The sequence below is a fragment of the Heloderma suspectum genome, chromosome 2 (assembly GCF_057233095.1).
Source record: "Heloderma suspectum isolate Gila_16-S chromosome 2, 16-S_ref, whole genome shotgun sequence".
NCBI lineage: Eukaryota > Metazoa > Chordata > Lepidosauria > Squamata > Helodermatidae > Heloderma > Heloderma suspectum.
Genome location: NC_139459.1, coordinates 134504570 through 134525546, shown reverse-complemented (window position 1 = coordinate 134525546; position 20977 = coordinate 134504570). Strand labels below are relative to the sequence as shown.

General features: G+C 44.1%; 1 protein-coding gene across 4 annotated transcripts in view; it reads left to right on the top strand.

Moving 5' to 3' along the window:
* GAK (cyclin G associated kinase) overlaps positions 1–20977 on the top strand; it is a 93450-nt gene that overhangs the window by 49224 nt on the left and 23249 nt on the right. For 2 of the 4 annotated variants that reach the window (XM_084834836.1, XM_084834834.1), the window contains exons 12-21: positions 9744–9793; positions 9896–10044; positions 12600–12722; positions 14495–14628; positions 15889–16083; positions 17445–17562; positions 17902–17981; positions 19613–19806; positions 19940–20095; positions 20570–20632. In XM_084834836.1, coding sequence (XP_084690962.1) covers positions 9744–9793; positions 9896–10044; positions 12600–12722; positions 14495–14628; positions 15889–16083; positions 17445–17562; positions 17902–17981; positions 19613–19806; positions 19940–20095; positions 20570–20632 — 1262 coding nt within the window. The remainder of the gene's footprint in view (positions 1–9743; positions 9794–9895; positions 10045–12599; positions 12723–14494; positions 14629–15888; positions 16084–17444; positions 17563–17901; positions 17982–19612; positions 19807–19939; positions 20096–20569; positions 20633–20977) is intronic. The other 2 variants (XM_084834837.1, XM_084834835.1) reach the window with 1 other exon arrangement.

Genomic DNA, 20977 nt, shown 5'->3' with positions numbered 1-20977 from the left:
TGTTGGTTCCCAAACTAGAATAGATATCTAATCTTGTTTGCACAAATGGTTGTGTTAAATCTAGATCAGTTGCATCTTCAACAGGGAAGTCTACCACAGTCTCTCAGTTTATCTTGAACTGCACAATGGCACACTTTTCTTACACTTGATAAAAGAATACAGCAAAATATCTTGGTTGCTTATTACAACTGCAACTGGAAGGGAAGACACACACACACTCAAATCATAGAGTTGGAGGGTTCCTTGTTGGCTGTCTGGTCTAATTTTCTGCTCAATGCAGTACGTCTAGAGCTAGAGCATCCCCAAGATATGGCTGTCCAACCTCTCCTTGAAGATTTCCAGCAAGGGAGAGCCTACCACCCCCTAGGTCAGGGGTTGGCAGAAAGTAGATCTCCAGATGTGGCCTTCAACTTCCAGCATTCCTGACCATTGGCCATGCTGACAGGGGGTTCTTGGAGGTGAAGTCCAAAATATTTGGAGATCTTCTGTCCATGCCTGCTCTAGGTAATAACTGCTTCCTTGATAGTTTTCATCATCTGTATATGGGAAGCAGTGCTGTTCACTTTCTCCGATGAAAGTCAGTTGCTCCCATTTGAGTTTTTTGAATGAAATACGTGAAATAAAGTAAAAATTGAGAAAAATAAAGTAAAATGGATGCAAGTTAATCAGCCCCACCCCCACCTGAACACTGGGTTCACCAGTGTTTGTGGTATAGAGGGATCTTATCCCACCTGAATAGTGTCACCTGAACCGTGTTCCTATGAGTTTACTTTTCCCATTCCAGTGAGTGGCAGCCATTTGCTTATATAAGGTAAAGTTCTGCAATTGCAGAATCGGGGCCCAGATAGTTTTCTCATCCATCCTTCCAGTAGTTAGAAGAGGGACAGAAAGGGAACGAAAAATACTCCGGGTGAATGACTGGCTACGAAGGTGGTGCCGACGAGAGAGATTTGGATTCTGGGACCACGGGCTATACTTCCTGGAAGATGGGCTGTTGGCTAGGGATGGGTTGCACCTCACAAAGGATAGGAAGAATGTGTTTGGCCACAGCATGAAGAACTTCATCAGGAGGGCTTTAAACGGAATCCTATGGGGAAGGGAGATGTAATGTTGGGGGTAACAATGGACATAGGCGCATGCACTGCAATGGAGAGAACAGCTCTGATAACGCCCAATAATAGTCTTCAGACACATGTAGGAAGAAAGCCAGACTATGAAGCACATGGTCTTCGATGTCTATATACTAATGCCCAGAGTATGGGAAACAAACAGAACGAACTTGAACTCTTAATACAAGAGGGAAATTATGACCTGATAGGTATAACTGATACTTGGTGGGATGACTCTCATGACTGGAATACTGCAATTGAAGGATATAACTTGTTCAAAAAGAACAGGAGGAACAGAAAGGGAGGTGGGGTTGCACTGTATGTGAAAAATACATATTTCTGCACAGAAATACAGGAGGAGGAGCTTGGTAGCCCCATCTAGAGCATCTGGGTTGAAATAAATGGAGCAAAGAATAAAAGGAACCTGGTGGTCGGAGTCTACTACCGGCCACCCAATCAAGGAGAAGACAAGGATGAAACTTTTGAAAAGCAAATAGCCAATGTTTTAAGGAAGCATGATGTAGTAGTAATGGGGGACTTCAATTTCCCCGATATTTGTTGGGAGACAAATTCTGCAAAACATGGCCCCTCCAGGAAATTCCTGACTTGTGTGGCAGATAACTTCCTCCTACAGAAAGTAGAGGAAGGAACTAGAGGATCGGCTATCCTTGACTTGATCCTAACCAACAGAGATGACTTAGTGGATAAAGTAGCAATTACAGGAACTCTGGGGGAAAGCGACCATGTTGTACTTGAGTTCTTGGTTCTAAGGGAAGCAAAAGCCGAGTGTAGTCAAACGCGTACCCTGGATTTTAGGAAAGCTGATTTTCATAAACTCAGAACAATGATCAGTAAGGTCCCATGGCAAGCGATGCTAGTGAGAAAAGGAGTCCAAGATGGGTGGGAGCTTTTAAAAAAGGAAATTCTCAAGGCACAATCACAAGCAATTCCAACAAGAAGAAAAGGTGGAAGACAACAGAAGAAGCCAATGTGGCTTCACAAAAAGCTTAGGGATGACCTGAAAACAAAAAAGGACACATATAGGAAGTGGAAAGAAGGCCAAGTAACAAAGGAAGAGTACAGGCAGATAGCACAGAATTGCAGGGATGGCGTCAGGAAGGCTAAAGCTGAGAATGAGCTGAGGTTAGCAAGGGATGTTAAAAACAACAAAAGGCTTTCTTCAGCTACATGCATAGTAAAAGGCAGAGGAAAGAAATGGTGGTTCAGCTATTAAATAAGGATGGCAAAATGATAAGAGATGACAAAGAAAAGGCAGAGGTGCTCAATTCCTACTTTGGCTCAGTCTTCTCCCAAAAGAGGGTCTATGACCCCCCTGGCAAAGGCGAAGTACAGGCTGAAGGGGCAGGATTGCAGCTTGAGATCGACAGGCATATGGTCAAGGAACACCTCATTACTTTGAATGAGTTCAAATCTCCAGGGCCAGATGAACTGCATCCTAGAGTCATAAAGGAACTGGCAGAAGAACTCTCAGAACCGCTGTCTATTCTCTTTGAGAAATCATGGAGGACGGGGGAAGTGCCAGATGACTGGAGGAGGGCTAACGTCCCCATCTTCAAAAAGGGCAAAAAGGAGGAACCTGGGAACTACAGACCAGTCAGTCTGACATCAATCCCTGGGAAAATTCTGGAGCAGATCATAAAGCAATCCATCTGGAAGCACCTTGAAAACAATGCCGTGATTACTCAAAGCCAACATGGATTTGTCAAAAACAAGTCCTGCCAGACAAATCTGATCTCATTTTTTGATCAAGTAACCTCCCTTGTAGACCGTGGGAATGCTGTAGACATCATATACCTCGACTTCAGCAAAGCTTTCGACAAAGTGCCCCATGATATCCTCATGAGCAAACTAGCTCAAAGTGGGCTAGATGAAACAACGATCCGGTGGATCCACAGTTGGCTACAGAATCGGACTCAAAGAGTGCTTATCAATGGGAACTTCTCAAACTGGGGAGAGGTAACGAGTGGGGTACCGCAGGGCTCAGTCCTGGGCCCAGTGCTCTTCAACATTTTTATGAATGACTTGGAGAAGGAGGTGCAGGGAATGCAGATCAAATTTGCAGATGACACAAAATTGGGAGGGATAGCTAATACTTTGGAAGATAGAAACAAAATTCAAAGTGATCTGGATAGACTGGAGTGCTGGGCAGAAAACAACAGAATGACATTTAATAGGGAGAAATGCCAAGTTCTGCACCTAGGAAAAAGAAACCAAATGCACAGTTACAAGATGGGGGATACGTGGCTCAACCACACTACAAGCGAGAAGGATCTTGGAATTGTTGTCGATCACAAGCTGAATATGAGCCAACAATGTGATGTGGCTGCAAAAAATGCAAATGGTCTTTTGGGCTGCATTCATAGAAGCATCGCTTCCAAATCCCGGGAAGTACTAGTTCCCCTCTACTCAGCACTGGTTAGGCCTCATCTGGAGTACTGTGTCCAGTTCTGGGCACCACACTTTAAGAAGGATGCAGACAAACTGGAGAGGGTTCAGAGGAGGGCAACAAAGATGATCAGGGGACTGGAACCAAAGCCCTATGAAGAGAGACTGAAAGAACTGGGCATGTTTAGCCTTGAGAAGAGAAGACTGAGGGGAGATATGGTAGCACTCTTCAAGTACTTGAAAGGTTGTCACAGAGAAGAAGGCCAGGATCTCTTCTTGATCATCCCAGAGTGCAGGACACGGAATAATGGGCCCAAGTTACAGGAAGCCAGATTCCGGCTGAACATCAGGAAAAACTTCCTGACTGTAAGAGCAATACGACAATGGAACCAATTACCTGGGGAGGTGGTGGGATCTCCCACACTGGAGGCCTTCAAGATGAGGCTGGACAGCCATTTGTCAGGGATGCTCTGACTTGGATTCTTGCATTGAGCAGGGGGTTGGACTCGATGGCCTTGTAGGCCCCTTCCAACCCTACTATTCTATGATTCTATGAATTGCAGACATCAGTGGGAGTTGGGGATACAATCCCCAATCTGAATGGTAACCTCTAGCACAGTTTTCCCATAGGGTTGTACCTACATCTACGGGAGAAAGCAGTGTGGGTGTATTGGGAGAAAATGTTGGGTTGCAGGTAGAACATGCTTCTTGCCCCTGCCACTCCATAGCTCACTCTATGCTGAAAGGGACTACAGGGAGGGATGGTCATTAGGCAGTAAGTACCTTAAACTGATTTATAGAGAGTTGTAGGCCATTTACTCTGGAGCGATTATGACATCAGGATCAAGGTAACCAATGGTAAGTCATCTAACATTTCATGATGCCGTTCTGTTGGTTACACTGAGCCAAGGCAAAGTTCAGAGGGCCCCTAGGCCAAGAGTAGATTGCTTGGTCCTGCATCCTTCTCTTTGCTCAACGTGTGGTGCTTGAATGCTAGCTGCTGTATTCTGTCAGAGAGAAACCCCTTTGGGATGGACTGGCACAGTTTCTTTCAAGCAGAGCATTTCCTGGGCCAGGTGAAACATTTGGCACTTCAGTAAAGATCTCTGGAGGCCCCATGGCCCATGTATGAATGGACTTGTATGGAGAAAGTAGGGATTTGGATAGTGATGGTGGGGAGAAGTTGGCAGCACCCAGCTAAAAGAAGAACCCTCAACTTTATGTTGAGTTAGTTTTTAAGGACCTGAGCCATACTACTAGCACCCTCAGTTGCTGAAATCATTCAGTGTGAGAAAGCAAAGGTTATTATATGTAAAAACCATGAATCTAAAATACTTTTATTTACAGTAAAATGATTGCTTGTGACAATCTGAAAACTAAGCACTGGTTTTACCATCGGTTTTGAGTGCTTTGCATTAAACCTGGTGCCAGATTACCTTTTTGTACCTTTGTTACTGAGGAATCTGTTTGCTTGAGCAGCCTAACAGAGTGATCTGGTAGCTCATACCTTCTTGGCCAAAGTTTCTTTTATCTTTATTAAGGCATGAATCCAAAGAACTGTGCATTTGTTCTACACAACCAAGGGAGCTCAAGGTTTGTGCTTCCTTTGTAACTTTTCCCTTGTGGGACACAGCAAACCTCTTTTGAAACTGAAGGGAGTTGGAGTAGCAGACCCATCCAACTCTATATCATAGCACTGACATAATGCTTTTCCAAGGGGAACTGCAAAAAAAACAAACACCCCCCAAATCCTTGGGTTTGCTTAAAATAGTCCTTGGATCTTGTCTTGGATAACTTGGGACTTGGTACTGGAAGTTCTTGTGTCTGAGATCTGTAATTCCTGAGATCACAATTTCAGATGACTGGATTAGGATAATTTCCAAAACTTTGTGAGCATTGCCATTATATCCTGACCCTAAGCATGCTTATGTGGAAGAAAGCCTTGTTGAAACTAGTGGCACTTCCAAGTAAACATATTTTTAGAGTTGAGTTGTTCCGGTCTCTTTCTGGAATTGGCATATATCATGGAAGTGGACAGTGTCAAACCAGTTGCAATTGTGGCATCAATGATGTTCATGAAGATGGTTAACTAGGCTCAAATGAAACGTTTTTCTCTGTTGACTCCTGACAAGTGTTCCATGTGGCCATTAGTGTAGCAACTGCTTGCTCCTTTAAACTGTGGAATGAATTGGTTAGATGTAGAGTATTAATTGTAGCTCAGACTTTAAATGGTTGGTTATTTTATACAGCCTTAAAACCTGCAATGGCTGATGCTCTTTCTTAGGCTCTTATCATTAATGGCTTTTACTACACATAATAGTGTTTTCCTAACTTGATATGGCCTAAGGTGTTTGTTATGGGGGAAAGAAACAAGATTTGGTTTTGTGGTGTGTGTTGGGGGGGGCGGTGTTTGGAGAGGGCTTCTTCTCTCTCTCCCTTTTTTTTTTGCATGTTGATTTTGTGTGTGATGCTTATTTCCTTGCCCATTTTTCCCCCTTCAACTTTCATCATTCCATACCCACGTTCCTTAGCAGTCCAAGGTAAATATGCCTACATATGTTTAGTATGTGTTCTGTGTGTTGCATGCTAACAGGGCTGCGTTGACCTTAATTGCTAATGTTAACAACTCGACCACGGAGAAATTTCTGAACTCTCAAGTTATACATAAGAGATAACTTGCTGTTGACATTACATATACCTAGACCACTGTGAATTACAGGATTGCCCTGTGGCTGCTAAATTACATTATACATAAGTATTGAACTTCAGTTTGGTAGTCCTCACACATGTATAACTTCAGAGCTTCTGTTCTTTATTAATCTGCTGAATTGCCTCATCTGTTATATTTTCTGGTACAGTTTTCCCCCCTTCTGGTAGGAAAGCAAGCAGTTGTGTGTGCAGGGGAAATGGTGCCCCTGAATAATATTATTTTAATTACACAGAGGCCTCCCATTTCAATATAATTTTTAGGGATTGGGAAAATGACTACAGTTTTGAGCAGTGTGTGATCAGATAGATGCTCTGCACATACTAGCTGCTTACCAACTCTCAACTTAAAATCACTTGTTTTCTGGCATATTAATTTCTTGTAATAGTATAATACGCAAGTAGGGCTTGTTCACATACAGTGCTGTTTATATTGATGGTTAAATTATCAGCTCTTTAGCCAGGGAGCTGCAATGTCCCATCCCCCTACCAAGAACCACCTCAGCCTCTAAAACTGTCTTCCCCAGCCCCCAGTGGTTTCCAGGAGTGTTGGACTACAACTGCCATCACCTTCAGTCAGCATGGGCATTTTCTATGCTTTCTGGGGCTGATGGGGAGTATAGTCCAAACATCTGGAGGGCAGCAGGTTGATCACCCCTGCACTAAGGTATACTTTTGGGAGAACCTGCAGATTGAATGTGGGTCTAAATAGATCCATCCTGAGTAAAAGAAGGGAAAGGACCAACTTGCAGTGAAGAAGAGGCAAGCTGTAGCAGATTATAGAACATAAGGCAGGTTTTGATGTATGTTGAAGTTATGGAAAGCAAACACTATAGGGGGCAAGAAGGATGGTAGGCCCAGAAAGATGAAAATTTTAATGCAAGGGTGCAGAACTTCTTTTAGGATTGGGGCTGGATGCCCCCCCGGCCTTCTGCGGGCCGTAAGATACCAGGTGGGTGTGGCCACGCCCTGACATCAGCGGCCATGGCCATGCCCGCCTGACCTCATTTGCTCACTGGCCTGAGCACCAGGTGGATCTTTCACCCAGCACTTGGACCAGGGACCAGGCTTCGCTGCATGTGGCCTTTCCTTGTTAGGAAAGCCCTGTGTGCAGCGCAGCAAAACCGAGCCAGACTAGCCCCCACTGCTTCTCTGATGGGGAGTGACTGAGACTAGTTCAGCTCCATCCCAGTCTTCGCAATGGGGAAAGGAGATGGGGTGCGTAAAGGACAAGCAGCTGAGACGCCCTTGTTTCTCTGATGGAGGGGCGAAGGGGACACAGCCAGCTTCATGCAACCAGTCTCCTTTCCATAATGGGGGAAAGAGGCAGGGAGTGTGGAGGAGAAGTCTGACAGAGGAGCAAAGAGGACCTGGCTTCCCCAACCTCTTTGGTGGGAAGGAGGCCGGGCAGGGGAAGCCGATGGGGGCTTCCCCATGCACGGGGAGAGCTGCTGCTTTCCCTGGTACATGCAAGTCCCAATGCTGCTGCCCCTCATCCCCTTGTTGCTATCTCTGAACTGAAATCAGATATAGCAGCAGGGATGAGGGGCAGCGGGCGATGCCTAAGCCTGTCCCCCCACCCCCGAGGAACATCAAGAGGCTGCGTGGGCTGGATTCGGCCTGCAGGCTGGAGGCTCTGCACCCCTGCTTTAATGGAAGAGATCATATGGATTGGAACCTAAGTGTAATTACTTATTGAGGAAGGTGGTGTCCTTTTCCATAGTCATGTCTGAAAAAACTGACTGAAGGTACCAAGCTGGCAACATGATAGTCTATCCTAACTAGGAACACTGCTTTCTATTGAATGAGAACATTGATTGCTGTGTCACAAAGTGATGAAATAGAAAACTGGGACTGACCCGGTAGTCTGCACATTCAGCAAAATCAGAGAGTAGGTTTCTTCCTAGGACTGTGCCATGTTGGACTGAAAGTGGATGGGTGTGGGGAAGTGGTATTTTTTAAAGCTCCCCGTGTATATAACTCCCTGCACACCAGTAAGAGAACTAGGCTATAACCTTCATCTGTAATGCGAGAGTTTCCTACATATTGGGAGTTTTTCTAACACACAGGAATATTTAAAAAATGGACCCCCCCCATTTACCTGAATCTGAAGTGGTAGGGTCCAGGAAAGACTCTACTGAATGCTTTTGTTAAACGTGTAGCTCTGCTTCAAATTTGAACTGATGATGAGAGTAAGCCTTAGCGTTTGGCTTTTGTTAAAGAAGGAAGGAAAATTCTGCCTCTGAAGGAGGGTGAGGGATCTTTAGATAATATATGCAAGGGAATTGTAACAAGCTTCTCTGTAGCTTTCCACAGCATAAATGTGAGAACCGAACTGCTTTAAGTAGTCAGTTAAAGAAGGTTGTCAGTTTGGAGAGTGGGCATGCATTGCATTTGTTTAATCTTCTACCTTTACAAAATTACTTTAATGGCACTAATCCTGTTTTTCCAACTGTACACATACTTATCTCTGCTAAGGAATCAAAATGATATCTGTGCTGACCTAGGTTAACCTGCTTTTCTCTGCATCTCACCTTATTTCTGTTCACTGTTTGTTTGAGACCAGTTCACCTTTCTATCACACTGGTTAATTGGTTACTAGCATCTTGTGGGTTTCTTCTTTCTAAAAAGTGCTAATCCAGGCAGCTTAACGCAATTCACTTTTAGGGAAGATCTTTCTAATTACTCATGAGTTACCAAAATGTTTGTTTTCTGTAGAAACTCTTCCAAATATGTTAACTACTCTGTGAAACACCATAGATTTAACTTTTGTCTTGAGTGTGGCTTCCAGTCATGCCCCTGTGAGATATAATATAGGCTGGGTGTTATTAGTTTCATGCGTGCCCAACATTCATACATATTTTTTAAAAACTGAATTTCTAGCCCTTAGGGTCCACAATGGTTAATTCAAATGGCTATTGAAGTTCGTGCTTCAATAGCCATTTGAATTCTAATACATGAAATGAAACGAAGAACTTAGGCTATGAATCTCACAGATTCTTTCATGTAGACCAGCCTTTCCCAGATGTTTTGGACTTCAAATCCCATCAGCCCCAGCCAGCATGGCCAGTGGTCAGGAGGGCACCAGATGCAGACCTTTGAAAACAGCCCCTGCCCCACCCTGCCCAGCCTTTATGAGAAATTTCACTTTGCAAAGCCTTTAGGTGCCTTAGGTGATGAAAACCATTCAGCTTAGGGATGTTTGGTATTCCTCACATTCTTCCCGGGAGACAGAGACCTTTCAGTTCCTGGTCCCTGATTGGGAAGCTGCTATCCACATGCTAACCTAAGCTGCTGTTCCAGATACTTTAGATACTTCCCATGATTGAGATTTGAGGCAGATGTTTGAGAGAGAACCTCTTGGGGGTGGAGTGGAGTTAGTATCATTCCTGCTTGAGGGGCAAGGGAGATGACAAAGATCACCTAGTAAGGCCCTTCCTAGACTGAAAATTCTGTTCTGTTTTTTTGAATGAACTTTGATTATTTTAATCTAACTCAAATATTTCATTTTTTATATTTCAGTTATGCAAAGGGAGATCTGGATATATCATACATCACTTCCAGAATTGCTGGTATGATAAGATCATCTTTTATTAAATAGCATATTTAACCTGCTTTTAATGAAAACCAAGACTTCAGCCTTGACCATTTTTCCTCTTGCCCCCCACCGGCAGTGATGTCTTTTCCAGCAGAAGGTGTTGAGTCTGCCATAAAAAATAACATAGAAGATGTGCGGTTGTTCTTAGACTCGAAACATCCTGGACGCTATGCTGTCTACAATCTGTCTCCAAGGACATACAGACCCTCCAGATTTCATAACAGGGTTTGTAAGCCATTGCTGTTTTGCTGCTGTTTTATTGCCATTGCAGTCTTTTTTCAGCGTGAGCTTGCTGCATCCTCGATTAGTGCCAAATTGTAATCGTTGCTAAGATGTAAGGAGAGGGCTGCTTGGCCTCCCTCCACCAAGGACATCTTTGACCGTGTAGCCAACACATGGTAATACAGTCTTTAATCTTTCTTGATGGAGGTTCTTCCTCAGACTGGCCTCCATCCTTGATTTCTCCTCCACTGGATAAGAGATTCATAATTCTGAAAATCACTGCCACATGATGTGATGACCACTAGCCTAGTCAGCTTGAAAAGGGGAAGAGATGCATTCATGGAGAACAAGTCTATCAGCCGCTATTGGTCTTTATGGCCAGATAGCATCTTTCTGTTCAGAGACGGTATACCTCTGAATGCTAGGTACTAGGGGCACACAGGTAGGGGTGGGCTGTTGCCTTCATACCCTGCTTGTGAGTTCAGTTGGCTATTCTTGGAGACTGAATGGTGGACGAGATGGACCTGTGGCCTCAACCAGCAGAGCTCTTTCTACATTCTTATGGGAAATCTCTCTCCAACTTCAGAATGGTCGTGGATAGTGTTGATCACTTACACCAGGGGTGTTGAAGCTCAGGCCTGGGGGCCAAATCCGTCCCTCTGAGGTTCTCCAGAGGGCCATGTCCCCTTCCCCTGGTCCTACCTTTTTTCCCCAACTGCCAATCCTTTGGTGGTTTCCTGTTTTTTGCACAGTTTTTTCCCCATTTTAAAAGATTGAAATATCTCTCCTAAGTCTTATTTATGGGCAGTAAGAACTTTAAGCTAAAATATGTCACTATTTTTTTAATATTGGCCCGTTCCCTTTTGTTGCTGGCCCCACCCTCCACTGGAATATGGCCCCCGAGAGCTTCTCCAAAATTGAATTTGGCCCTCAGGCTGAAAGAAGTTCAACACCCCTGTCTTATGCCAACCTGGGTGCCCTCTAGAAGTGTTATATTGCAACTCCCATCGTCCTGTGGTAGTTCAACACATCTGGAGGGCACCAGGTTGGGGAAGGTTGTCGAGTCTATTTGAGAAGTGGTATGTTTCACTTCCTGGCTGGCTGATGGTTAGCATCTGAATTTGGAGGGTTTGGATGGGGAGACCTGAGTAGAAAATTCCAACATAATAGTAGATCAGTGAAGTGAAACGTACCACTGGTCAAATAGTACCTGGCCTTAGGTAAATCATAAATCTGTCAAACTCCTTGCAGGGTTGCTGTAAATTGAAATAGCCCCTTGTATGTATTGCCTTGAGCGCCTCGGCTGAAAGGAAGGATAACAACATAGGTCCTTATTTTATCACATACTGCTTTTTTATAACAGGGATGTTAACTCGTTTCAGAAAGTGAGTAAAGGATGACTTGCAGGTTCCAATTTCTGAAAAATATGGAAATGGATTTACAGCATCAGCCTAAACAAATGTCTTCAAATCTTAAAGGAGACTTTTCTTTAGAAATTCAGTATCAGTGTGGCGTTTTAATCTAAATGGTGTGTTTATAATTTTAAGTGATGATGACAGCTGGAGATGTGCAGAAATGTGCCCAGGGTTTGTTTGTTTATTTATTTATTACATTTATATCCCGCCTTTTTTCCTCCAAGGAACTCAAGGTGGTGTACATAATCCTCCTCATCCTCCTCATCCATTTTATCCTCACAACAACAACCCTGTGAGGTGGGTTGGGCTGAGAGTCTGTGACTGGCCCAAAGTCACCCAGTGAGCTTCCATGGCCGAGTGGGGACTAGAACCCGGATCTCCCGACTCTCAGTCCAGCACTCTAGCCACTACACCACACTGGTAGGGTTGGCCTACCATCTTTTAGAACCATGTTCTAAAGAACACGAAACAGATGGCAGGTCATCACATCCCTGCTAAGCTGCTGAGCTTCCATTTTTTATACTTGCAATTGCAAGATGTAGTTGGGGGCTCAGACTTAGAAATAGTGCATCTCAGGTATGGTCATCTTGTCTGATTCTGGAGATTTTTGCAGGAAAGGTAAATACCAGAAACAGCTAACATCTGTGCAGTGTTGGCCATCCTTTGGGGCATCTTCTTTCTTTAAATCATCCACTCAGTAGGCCTTAAAGCTAAGGGGATGGAACCTGATATGATGTCTCATAGATTGTGCAAGCCGTTTGTTTCAGGAAAACAAGTACTTTCTCAATGAAACTTAACTGAGAAAACGTGCAGCATTTTGGCCTTGTAAAATGTGTAGTTCAGCTTTGAAACTTAACTGATTAAGGGTGCGATCCTATGCATGTTTAGACAGAAAAGGTCCTACAATTCCCAGCATGCTCAGCTAGCCATGCTGGCTGGGGCACGCTGGGAGTTGTAGGACTTTTTTTGTCTAAACGTGCATAGGATTGTGCCCTAAGAGATCATGCCTCAGTTGCATTGGTTTGTAGGTAAGGGATGTGCTTGAAATGACTGCTGTTTCCATCCTGTGTAAACTAGTGGAATTTCAAGATTTTCAATGTTAATGTTAATGTGTTTTTTGTTTCCTTGTGGTCTCTAACACAGGTGTCTGAATGTGGCTGGCCAGCAAGGCGTTCACCAAATCTTCAAAACCTCTATAGCATTTGCAAGAACATGCATTTATGGCTGAAGCAAGATCCAAAGAACGTTTGCATTGTTCATTGCCTTGTAAGTAGTAACTGGTGTTGATGTGTTAGCGTAGCTTCAGCAAGGCTGGCAATACCTCCTGGGCCAAAAGAAACGTTGACTCGGTCAAAATCCTTCTTGAATGGCTGGGGTAAGGGATTGGAGGGGAATGATAAAGCCCTAAAGCAATGTAAATTGGGAAAATAAGAAATATACCATGATACAGATCTAACGTTTCAAATGGGCATGGGAACCTCTTTTCTGTGGAGGGCTGCATTCCCTCAGGGGTAATCTGTCGGGTGTTACCTGCTGGCAGTAGGCAGAGCCAAAGCCAGCAGTGAGTGTAGCCAGAGCCAAAAGTGGGCACTGCAGGGCCACCCCCTTTCCTTTTTCTTCTCCACCCAGCGGGCTATCAGGGGAGAGACAGATCACTGTTGACAGAGATCTAAACTGATGGCTTGCAGAAGGGTTTTGCAGATTGCCCACCCCTTATTTAAAAGATGATAGATTTGGACTATCTGATCTACTATGAATTTCCTACCAAGATTTTTTTCCTAATCAAAGCCTGGAAAATAGGGAAAAATTGGTATAGTGTGTAAGTTGGGCCTTACCCTCCTGCATCAAAAACCTCCAAGAAGTTACAGTATCTACAGTTGTTATCCCAAATAACAGTCATATGATTCCGTGACATTGAAACAGTAACTGAGGGAGACTTGGTATGATTTCTGCCAGGTCTTGCCTCGCTAACATTTTAGTGTGTTGACAAGCATGTTGTGAACTGCCCAGAGAGCTGTGGCTATTGGGCGATATAGAAATGTAATAAATAAATAAAAAATAAATAGGTTTTATTAGACTTCCAAAAAGCTTTTAACAAAGCCCCTCACCAAAGGCTATCCCTAATCCTGAGTAAAGTTGGCAGTCATGTGATATGAGGCAGGTCCTCTTATGGATTGGTAATTGTTTTGTTGAAAAACAAAACAAGCAGAGGGTAGGAATAAAGTGACCTTTTCATAATAGAGGGAATGAAGCAGTGCTATGTCTCAGTCTCTGTTGGGGCTAGTACTATTTAACTTGTTCATGAATGATCTGGAATTGGGACTGAGCAGTGAGGTGGTCAAGTTTGTGGATGACACCACGTTATTTAGGACATTGAAAGCCCAAGGAAACAGGAGACTCTGAAAGGATCTCTCCCAATGGCAAATGGGCAACAAAATGTCATGTAAGTAAATGTAAAGCAATGCACAGTAGGCAGAAATACACACCCATCCACCTCGCCAATGTGACACATACACTGATGTGGTCCAAACTGCTTGTGACTAGCAGTGTTTCCAGAGGAATAGGATTCCTAGCACAACCGATTGAAAGGCACTGGACAGCTATTCAGTCTTTTCTTTCTTAAGGGATATTTTCTGGTAAGAAAAAGGATGGAAGAAGCAGTGGGGAAACATGGGAGGGCTACAAATTGGGGATGACGCCGTCTGGGCCCCCCATAAAATTCTATGAATGAGACAGTGTGCTTGTACAGTAAAAACCTCATCTCGAAGCACCCTAGGAAAGAGATTGAGGTGGATCGCTCAGTGAAAACATTCACTCATTGTGCAGCAGTAATGAACATTCCGTGTTAAAGCTGATTATGAAAGGGCTGGACTAGAGGATTTGTGAGTTTTCATTGATTCTTTCATTTAAAATCTAGAGTTTCAATCAACAGTCGAGATAAATAATGGCATTTCCCCATCGATAGCTAGTGCATACATCTTGTATTTTTGTCTTGGCTTTTAAAAATCTTTCAAATTTTTTGTTTTCTCTTTTTGTAGGATGGAAGAGCAGCATCAGCTGTTGTTGTCTGTTCTTTTTTATGTTTCTGCCGTCTGTTCACTACTGCCGAAGCCGCTGTTTATATGTTTAGCATGAAGCGCTGTCCACCGGGTATTTGGCCATCGCATAAGAGGTATGAGATCTGCAGAAGGAATTCTGGCTCCCTGAAGCTCTGTCTTCCTGTTCTGTAAAAGCTGAATGTGTTCTGTAGGAATCAGAGAGACCAAGGACTTTAGAAGATAGCAAGTGAGCTTTGCATCAGATCACTGCAGTGTGTCTCATGCAGCCGTTCAGTCTCACACACTGGTGAGGATTTCAGATTGCATCGGGCAGCTGCCTCTCCCAGTCCCACCCCCACCCCCGGGCTTTTCTTGCCCTCACCTGCCATTCAAGTGATGGACCTGTTATGCAGGTAGGGCCTATGCATGTTGGGTCCCTAGAGAAATGTGAATGGCAGACGAGGCACTGTGAGGGCCAGAGCCGGTTGGCATGACCCTGAACTCTCCTCCATTCAAAGGATTTTAATATCTGCGTAGGGCTTCCTGCAAGGGTGCAGGACCTCAGGCTTGGGGCTCCTGATCAAGTATCCCCAGGAGGCCCCGCCCCCTTTCCCTCAACCATGGTTCATTTGGCGGTTCCCTGGCTTTTGTGCAGTGTTCCCCCCCATTCTATCAGGTTGACATGCCTCTCCTAGGGCTTAATTACTGGTAGGAAGGGCTTTAAGCTCACAGATTTGGTATTTTGGCCCGGCCCCTTTTGCCTTTGTCCCTATGCACCACCAGGAGCTTCTCCAAAATGAAATTTGGCCCTTGGGTTGAAAGAGGTTCTGCACCCTGTGGTTACTGAAAGCACTTCCCTCTCAAACATGGGCCAGCTACATGACTGTGTGTGGATGACCTACTGTTCAGAGAGCAGGAAGCAAGTACAATCAGCAACTCGAAGTGGTATTTGCCCCAGGCAAGTAGCAAACTACACATACATCATAAACTACGTCTTCTTCTGTAAACACGCAAGTCGTTTCTTAGCATGAGGTTAGCTAGAAATAAGTCTTCAGTAAGACACACTTCTGAATGAGTTGTTTGTTTGACTGCCTGTGGCAAGTAAAATCTCCCTGGTAGTGAGAAGGGAAGCTTTTGCAATCTGGAAAAGAACTGGCTTTATGCATTTTCTGGTCATCTGTGCTAAAAAAAAAAAGCCTAATACGGGCATTTGTCCCTGTGTGACTAGCTGAAAGTAATCATATGGATTATTAACCCCTGAGGATTTGACTTACAAGCCTGTGTAAGATTGACCAGCGTGCGCAATGTTGAGTTGCATTATGATGCTTCAGGTCAGTGGATGTTGTTTACACTTGTAGACTGTACACTTTGGCTGCCTTCTTATGTCTTCACAGGTATATAGAATACATGTGCGACATGATGGCGGAAGAGCCCATTATTCCTCACAGCAAGCCGATCCTCATTAAGTCTGTCATCATGACTCCAGTCCCTCTTTTCAGCAAGCAGCGCAATGGCTGCAGGCCTTTCTGTGAAGTTTATGTCGGGGATGAAAGAGTAGCCACTACCTCACAAGAATATGATAAAATGAAGTAAGCGTAAATTCCCAAAGGGCAGCTTGTTAGTCCCTTGCAGCAAAAGGAAAACACACACAAAGGTGGAACAGCAAATGTTTGTGGCTTGAGCTTTCATCAGTTAAAGCTCACTTTGTCTGTCGCAGGCATCTCCTTCTTGCATTGGATGAAGGAGGTTCTAGCTGTTGATAGCAGAAGCTACACAAAAACGTTGTTTATTTTATATTTAATTTTTTATGTTTTATTTTTATTTATTTAATTTTTATTTATTTAACTTTTATTTATTTTATTTAAAGCCTCTTTACCTCGCTCTTCAGCTGGAAGGCTCACCGAGCAGGTTCTGTTAAAAAAACACAAAAAAACCCCAGTCCCTACTCCCAGGCTTATAATCTAAAACACACAACGCAAAAGGAAAAAGGGATGGGGAGTGAGGGGGGGGGGAAGCAAAGTCAGGCTCCAGTTCTGAAGGTTAACACAGTTCTTACAATTACCAGCTAGGATGGAAGCAGCAGAGGAAGAGCCAAAGGCAGCTTGTCTCTCGCCAGAGCCAATGGAACAGCCCTGCCTCCCTTCGCTCCCTCTGCATCAGCCTGATGGAAAGGCTGCTGCTAGATGACAGTTGATGAAGGCAGCTGGTCCCTCAGTTTAGTCTTAGGGTTAGTCTTTCAGGTGCCTTTGGATGCTCCTGTCTTGCGAAGCAGGTGCAGATTTGCGTGCATTTTGTTATTCCAGGTGCGTTTTTGAATTTTCACTGTCTTTCCAAGGTTCTGCATGTCAGAGCATTTCAGCCTTTCCCTCCCTCCATTTATGCCCCAGCCTTAGAACTAGCAGCTTCTGTTTTCCCAAAGTAACTACTGCACACAGGCAGCTACGACCAATGCCAGTATTTAATCCTAGGGCTGGAATGACATGAACTGTGCCTGCCCAAGTTTCTTAAACTAGGGATGGGCAGAAGGTAGATCCCCAGGTGGTTTGGGCGGGTTTCTGACTCCCAATTCTTTAACAACAGCAACAACTACAAGGAAGCTTTCTGTTTTCTCCCTAACCCCCCTCTGACAAATTAGGTTGTTGAAAAAGAACATTTGGGGGGATACCAGGAGTAGATTTTGGTGTGAAAGGACTTGTGAGTGTGGTTCTGGTATCAGATTCCTGGGCTGACATGTGCTCAGAGGCACCCTGTTCCTTAATTCTTCATTTATAAATTCTTCATTTATGTCTGATCCACTATTTTGCACCAGGCTCCAGTTGGTCTTGGGTTTCTAGTAAAGAAACGGGTTGTGGCTGGAGAAACCAAACTGTAATTGGTTGGCATAATGTGTTTGAATTGCACTTACTACTAAACACTGACCCGAGATGCCTGTGTTTTTTTTTCCTCATAGGGATTTTAAAATGGAAGATGGCAAAGCAGAAATCCCATTAGGCATAACAGTCCAAGGAGATGTTCTTATTGTGATCTATCATGCCAGGTCCACAATAGGTGGTAGACTCCAAGCCAAGGTAAGGCTGGGGATATGGAACTGTATCCTCTTTGTTCTAGCAGTTCTTGAGCGCTGATTTAAAATAGCACCTAGTTACGAATTCAGGCAATGCTTTTGCCCAGATAGTTGAACAACAGTGATTATAGTTGTGCTGTGTCTTGAGAGCATAATGGGAGACATGGCCCCAAATGCTATTAACAAATTATAGTTGTGATAAATTGTTGTGATGTGAAACAAAACATTCCCCTGACCAGTTGTGACGAAGTGCAACTCACTGTCTAGTTAACCTCCATCCCTTCAATGCACATTGCTCCACTTATATCATATCTGTCTTGCTCATTTTTCGTTCCTTCACAAGATGGCATCAATGAAGATGTTCCAGATCCAGTTTCATACAGGATTCGTACCCCGGAATGCCACAACTGTGAAATTTGCGAAGTATGTCAATAAATTATCTTGGAAAAGCTTCCCAGCACAATTGCGATGAATACTGCTGTGTACAATATCAGTTACTAGGATACTTTTGCAGTTTGGGGTTTATGTGTGTGTTTTTTTAAATATATCTTTCTCTTCAACGCTGTTCCTCAACCATGGATTTGTCACTGGATGAGTGCAGGTGTGACATGTACCAGAGTTGAGGGATCAGGTGCAGCCCAGTGTGCAAATTATCTCCACCCCCTCTACAACAGTTGGTGTTGTTACATCTGACCACTCCAAACCTGGGTTAAGGTAACTTCTACATTTTGGGTTCTAAAAGTTAGTTTGAGTTGCTCCAGGTTTATCTTAACCCAGGTTGATGATGGTCAAGCACAACAACTAAATACATGTAGAGCTGGGAAAGGGGAATGTACGTGCAAGAGGGAAGTGCTAGGGGTGGGATCACATAATCCTGTTGCCTGCTTTCAGGTCCCTTTACTCCCATCAATGCCATTCTCGTACTGGTCCTTGGTATGGCCTGGGTGCCACTTTGCTACAGAATCACAGTTCTTCCTTGGTGTAGAATTTTATTACGTATCAGTTACCCAAATGTGTTCTGAAAACTACACCCTGATCCTGAAATGTTTGTACATGCTGGTGATGACATTTAAAGCCCTAAGTGGCTTGGACCTCAATATTTGAGGGAGTGCCTCTCCTTATATATGCCTGCACAAGGATTGAGATTTGTTGGAGGGGCCCTCCTTTGCATCCCACCAGTGCGAGACATACTCTATGGTGAGAAGTGGGAGAGGGCCTTCTCTGCTGTGGCACCCTAGTTGTGGAATGCCCTCCCCCTGGAGGCCCGATTGGTTTCATTTCGGCGCCATGTTAAACCATGGCTTTTCACCAAAGCCTTTGAGGGCTAACTGAATTCCCTAAAAATGCACACTGTTTTAACTGTTTTATTGTTTTAGATTTTTAACTGGTATTAGCTTGTTTAATGGTTTGATATGCTTTTAGCTGTTTAAATTATTCATTGTTTCATACTGTTTAAATTGATTTTATCTGTACTCTGCCCTGAGATCTTAATGATATAGGGCGGGATACAAATGTTTTAAATAAGAAATAATACATGGAATCGCATCCTGCAGATGTCACAGCAATTTACTTCCAAGTCAGTGTGCTCAATATTGCAATCATATTTTGGTGAAACAGAGCAGCCCTGTTTATGCGCTACGCACATGTAGACATGTGTTGAAATAGGAGTGGGCCTGCACTACTAGGTGTTGCCTGTGTGGGCTGGCCTCAGCCCCCGTCCCAATCTATATATCGAGCATAGGTATCTGTAACGGGATCCCCATGCGTGAACAGCTGCTCACATGTAGGGGTTCCTTTAGACCAAGGGTGTCAAACTGATTAGTTGCCAAATCCAACTAATCAGGGGGTCCCCTCTACCACTGATTGGTGGTTTCTTGGCTTTTGCGCAATGTTTTTCCCATTCTATAAAGCTGAAACTGTGCAAAAGCCAAGAAACCACCAAGCAATCACAGAGCAGTGCAGGGGTTGGGGGAGAGAAATGTAGCTTCCCAGTGAATTGTGCTCTTACGTTTTTTTTTAATGTGCGCTTTTCTAATGCTGTAAAATTGCTGCAGGTATGATCTGGATGCATGCGACATTCAAGAAAAGTACCCTGACTTGTTCCAAGTGAATCTGGAAGTTGAGGTGGAGCCGCGGGACAGACCCAGCACTGAGCGAGTTCCCTGGGATAACTTAAACATCAAGGGTCTAAATCCCAAGATCCTTTTCTCCAGCCGGGAGGAACAGCAAGAGATTTTATCAAAATTCGGTAAAGAAAAAAAATCAACTGAAATAGTGCTAATCTTTGCAGAGGCTTCCATTTCAGTGCATGTATCCTAAAAGGTAGAAGGCCTGAAAAGGGTGTTTCTGAATTTCTTGGCTTTGAATTTTTCCCCGGATAGGTAAGCCTGAACTGCCTAGGCAGCCAGGTTCAACTGCCCAGTACGAAGCCGAAACATCCAAGTCAGAGCTGTCTTCCGAAGGTACACCTGCAGAGCCCGACTCTCCGCCGAGCAGCAGCACCGAGGCAAATTTCTTCCATACACTGGACTGGCGAGGTAAAGGAAACCAGTGACTTACTGACGCATGTTGCATTGCTACTATTTATTTTATTTCTTCCTCCAAATTTATCCCGCTCTTCAGCTGAAGAGGCTCCCTGTGCAGCTTACATTCCATCAATCAAAATAAGACATACTTGCAGACTTACAGTCAAAATGAGACGACATGAAAGGAAAACGGGATAGAGGGGAATAGGAGAAAAAGCAAACTCAGGCACCAGTTCTTAAAGTGAAATAGTTCTTATAATGACCTGCTGGAATAGAGACAGTTCAGGGAGAGGAGGAGCCAGTGGGCCCTGCTTCCCATCTCTCCTTCTGATGCAGCCTCATGGAACAGCTGCTGCTAGGTGACAATTGAGGGCGGGAGGAGCCTGATGGAGCTGATCTTTCAGCAAAGCCGATAGAATAGCTTCCCGCAATGCTTTCTGTTGTACACCACCAGCCTTGCTACAAACATTAAACATTTCTCACCAGGCAATTCAAAATCTGTTCTGAGAAAAGCTGAAGTCTGTGACGCTGTCTCCGACCTGGCATCAAGTAAGAGCATGTCTGAAAAGACCCTGTGATGGTGCAGGGGATGCAGGGGTCTTGTCAGTTTGCCTGCTGCCTTGCTCCTTTCTGGCTAGGCCTCAACACTCTATTCCCAGTTATGGGGCCCTCCTAGGTCAAATTGACCAAACCCCACAAAAGGAGAGTTCACTGCAATTAAACTAAAAAGGTAGCATTTCTCTTGGCTTCATCTACTAGATGAGTAAAGCCAGTAAAGACTTTGCTTTTTCTTTAGCTCCTCTGAGTTACAGGTGGCTATGGCCTTCCAAAGTAGTCTTTTCTTTCAAATTGGGGCCATGTCTTGAAACATCACCTACTTTCCTTTGAAAAGAA